The sequence below is a fragment of the Anabas testudineus genome, chromosome 17 (genome assembly GCF_900324465.2).
Source record: "Anabas testudineus chromosome 17, fAnaTes1.2, whole genome shotgun sequence".
NCBI classification, from domain to species: Eukaryota; Metazoa; Chordata; class Actinopteri; order Anabantiformes; family Anabantidae; genus Anabas; species Anabas testudineus.
In genome coordinates, this window is record NC_046626.1 from 22,258,387 (window position 1) to 22,262,625 (window position 4,239).

Consider the following 4,239-nt stretch of genomic DNA (forward strand, 5'->3'; position numbering starts at 1 on the left):
GATGTTTCTGTTGATGTTAAATTGTTTTATTTATAAATGTACATACACTTTAAGTTTTTATATCTTTTAATTTCAGTGTTTTTATTCTTTCGCAGTGTGTTGAGAATCACTGTGTCTGAACATAGAAATAGCTGTGTCTCCCGTTTTTAAATAAACGCTGCTCTTTATTCCCATGAACATGTTTAAGTTTCATTCTTTATCACTTCTCTAATATTATTCTAAATGATAAAACAGGTCTCTGTGCTGCCAACAGCTGGAGCTTTGTTGTATTGTTCACCTGTCAACTGCTTTTTAAATTAGTTTATCTCAGGTATATCTTAAAAATCCTGCCAACAACAATATGAAGAGTTAATAAAAAACAATTACAAGATATCACCTATTGTATTAATTCTAAGAAAAATAAATTCACACTGCTGTAGTGAGAATAAACAGAAAATCTTTGTATTTATATTTAAAGTTTCTTCTCTAATGAAACTGGAGAAATTCTGAAAAGTTTTGCATGAAAGAAGATTTATCACTTCAGCAGATTTCAAGAAGAAGAAAGCCTTTATTTGTCATATGTCACAACGAAATTGGTCCTCTGCATTTAACCCATCCCCCTGGGGGGAGCCACGTACAGCACCTGGGGAGCCGGAGCATTGAGTGTCTTGCTCAATGACACATGGTGTCTGCATTAGGGTTTGAACCCCGAACCTTCTGCATCTAAGGTCCAGAGTGTTGATTTGCAAATCAACCCTCCCTCTCTTAACAGAGGTGGAGGACTTAGACACAACCTGTCTTCTATTTATCATGCTGCCCTTTCATCTATCCCGAAAAAGATCAGGACCAGTTCACACCTGCACCAGGTTGGACACACTTAACGACCCATTTAGGTGTTAATAGAGGGGGTGGGCAGAAGTGTGACCATTACAACCTTCACATCCCCCCCATCCTTTGTTCCACCTAACGAGCCTATTCAGGGCAAGGGGTGGAGTGAAACCAGCCTTGGAGCATAAATTTGCGGCCTCTAACCAACTATCTTCAGACTGAAGAAGCTACTTGGATGAGTAGCGAAACGTTTCACCTAACTAAAGGAAGTCCAGTTGCCATGACTCAGCTTTCAGATAACTTCACCTGGACGACTGAGAATCTTCAGCGACATCTAAGGCCAATGATCAACACGTTGAGCCACCAGGCTGACTTAGTCAGGTATTTGCAATCAAACAGGTTTTGGAGCATGTTGGTACAAAACATCTATTTTTCAAATGACATACTGCAGCTTTAACAGTAGGATGTCTGAACGCTGCTATTAACTACAGAGTTCCTGCTCTGAGGAAACTCCACCCCTCAGAGACACAGAACAGGAAACAGTTATTCTGCTTCAGAAGAGACGAACACACACTGAGAGACACTAAGATAAGATTCACCTTCAGACGAAGACCAGCACTTCCACTGAGGGAGGACAGCTACAGGAGGGAATACTGGGAATACTGGGAATATTGGGATGCTACTACTTCAACCTGCTGCCGACTCTAAACACTGAACAGGAGTTTGAAAAGAACAAAGACTGTGAGAGAAGTAAGGTTAAGTAACTTTGAGGTAACAAGGACACTGAATGTTTTTCAGCTGCTGTGTTAGAAAATGTCTTCCAGATTAGAGGAGGAGCTCTGCTGTCCTGTCTGCCAGGACATCTTTAAAGATCCTGTCGTCCTGTCCTGTAGCCACAGCTTCTGTAAAGTCTGTCTGCAGAACTCATGGACAGAGAAACTGATCCATGACTGTCCAGTTTGTAAGAGACTATCTTTTCAGAGTGAACCTCCCTGTAACCTGGCTTTAAAGAACCTGTGTGAGAGTTTGTTGCAGGAGACAGATCAGAGATGTTCAGAGAGTCTCTGCAGTCTGCACTCGGAGAAACTCAAACTCTTCTGTCTGGACCATCAGCAGCCGCTTTGTCTCATCTGCAGAGATTCAGAAAATCACATCAACCACAGATTCAGACCCATCGAAGAAGTTACTCGACAACACAGGAAGGAACTCGAGGAAACTCTGGAGCCCTTAAAGGAGAAGTTGAAGGTTTGTGAAGAAGCTAAAGTGAAGTTTGATCAAACAGCAGAACACATTAAGGTCCAGGCCCGACACACAGAGAGGCAGATCAAGGAGCAGTTCAAGAAGCTTCACCAGTTCCTAGAAGAGGAAGAGGAGGCCAGGATGGCTGCACTGAGGGAGGAAGAGGAGCACAAGAGTCAGAGGATGAAGGAGAAGATGGAGGCTCTGAGCAGAGACATAGCAGCTCTTTCAGACACCGTCAGAGCCACAGAGGAGGAGCTGAGAGCTGGAGACGTCTCATTCCTCAACAACTACAAGGCTGCAGTGGAAAGAGTCCAGCAGCGCCCCCTGCTGGAGGATCCACAGCTGCCCTCAGGAGCTCTGATAGACCAGGTCAAACACCTGGGAAACCTGAGCTTCAACATCTGGACCAAGATGAAGGACGTGGTCTCCTACACTCCTGTGGTTCTGGATCCAAACACTGCTCATCCAGAACTGATCCTGTCTGAAGATCTGACCAGTGTGAGACGAGGAGAGAAACAGCAGCTTCCTGAAAACCCAGAGAGGTTCAGATACTGGTCTGTTCTGGGCTCTGAGGGTTTTAACTCAGGGACTCACAGATGGGATGTTGATGTTGGAGACAGTACAAACTGGAAACTGGGTGTGTTAGCAGAGTCTGTTCAGAGGAAGGGAAACACAGGGTCTGGATTATGGAGGATCTGGTTCTTTCTGGGTAAATACACAGCACTGTGTCCATCACATCCAGAAACTGTTCTCCCAGTGAAGAAGAAGAAGATCCAGAGGATCAGAGTGAATCTGGACTGGAACAGAGGAAAGTTGTCTTTCTCTGATCCTGATACTAACACACACATACACACCTTCACACACACTTTTACTAACAGACTGTTTCCATATGTTTATAATGGGAAAAATCTCCCAGTGAACATTTTACCAGTGAAGGTCTCTGTGAGAGTAGAACAACACACACAGTGTAAAGATGATGATGAAGATGACGAAGATGAAGAAGAAGAAGATGATGATGATGAAGATGTTGATGATGATGTTGATGATGATTAAGATGTTGATGATGTTGATGATGATGATGAACGTTCTGGTTCCTCAGATGATGATGATGATGATGATGATGAACGTTCTGGTTCCTCAGATGATGATGATGATGATGATGATGAAGATGACCCAATGATCCAGACAGAGTCGAACATTTTCACAGCAGAAAACTTCTCTGTTTGATTCTGTGACCTCAGAGATTTGATTGTATGTAGAATTGAGCTCTGCTTCATCTTCATCATTTGATGAACAAACATTCCTGCTGTTCCAGATTTTACAGTGATGATGGCGATTTGATTTTTGGTAGTGTATCATGACCCCAGTCTGACCTCTGGTCTGGTTGTTCTGTATCTGGCCCTCGCTGAGCCACATTCATCTACTCTCTCGTCTGATCGGCCTCCTTACTCTCTTGTGTTTACCTGGCTACATGAGCGGCTCCTGGAGCACAGGTTCTCTACCAGACTGTTCTGTGCTGCAGACGACTTTTAATGAACTGTGGAATCGACAAGAAGCTGCTGAGTTTAAAATGGTTCAGTGTTTGAAGCATTGACAGAGTCAAATAAGACTCATGAAGTCAGGACGACAGCTCAGCTGCTTCTGTAGGTTTGAAATATTTCTGAACTTCTTTCTTTCTAAAATCACGCAGCATGAAAATCGGCTTGTAACCTGAACTATGATCTGCTATTCCAAAAAGAAATAAAAAGAAATAAAGACCAACCACGTGCTTTCTTGTTGTGGCCTCACTCTGTCCTTCCCAGACTCCTTGTGGCAGATGCTGACTCCAGCTTCACCTCCATCACCCTGTGGTGTCAGTGTGAGTCGGATCTTTTTCTTTTTCTCTTTGGATCAAAGCGTCTGATAAATGACTAAATTCAAATCTTTTCTGCAGACACCAGTCACTTCTTGTTTCCTTTCGACTGACTTGAGCGCCACCTATTGATCAGGAGTGTGAATGGTTCTGATCCAGCAGAACCAGGATCTATTCCTACAGTTTATCAACCCTCAATAACTATTGTCAGACCTTCCTGCTTGTGTCCAGTCTTTCCTTGGTTCCTGTACTTACGTTGGTCAGTCATGCTTCAGGGTTGTGGTCTGAGGGACAGGAGCCAAATGAAGCAGGACATGGGGTAAAAAAGAAAAAGCTGC

The 4,239-nt window shown here is 43.5% G+C and overlaps 1 protein-coding gene across 1 annotated transcript; it reads left to right on the forward strand.

Annotated features, from left to right (window-relative positions):
- Positions 1-1,370: 1,370 nt before the first annotated feature.
- On the forward strand, positions 1,371-3,063 carry LOC113171323 (nuclear factor 7, brain-like; the record flags this gene model as incomplete). The annotated part of the gene is made up of 1 exon (XM_026373614.1): positions 1,371-3,063. A coding segment is annotated over exon 1 (1,443 nt), but the record flags the coding sequence as incomplete, so codon positions are not given.
- Between the last annotated feature and the right edge of the window lie 1,176 nt (positions 3,064-4,239).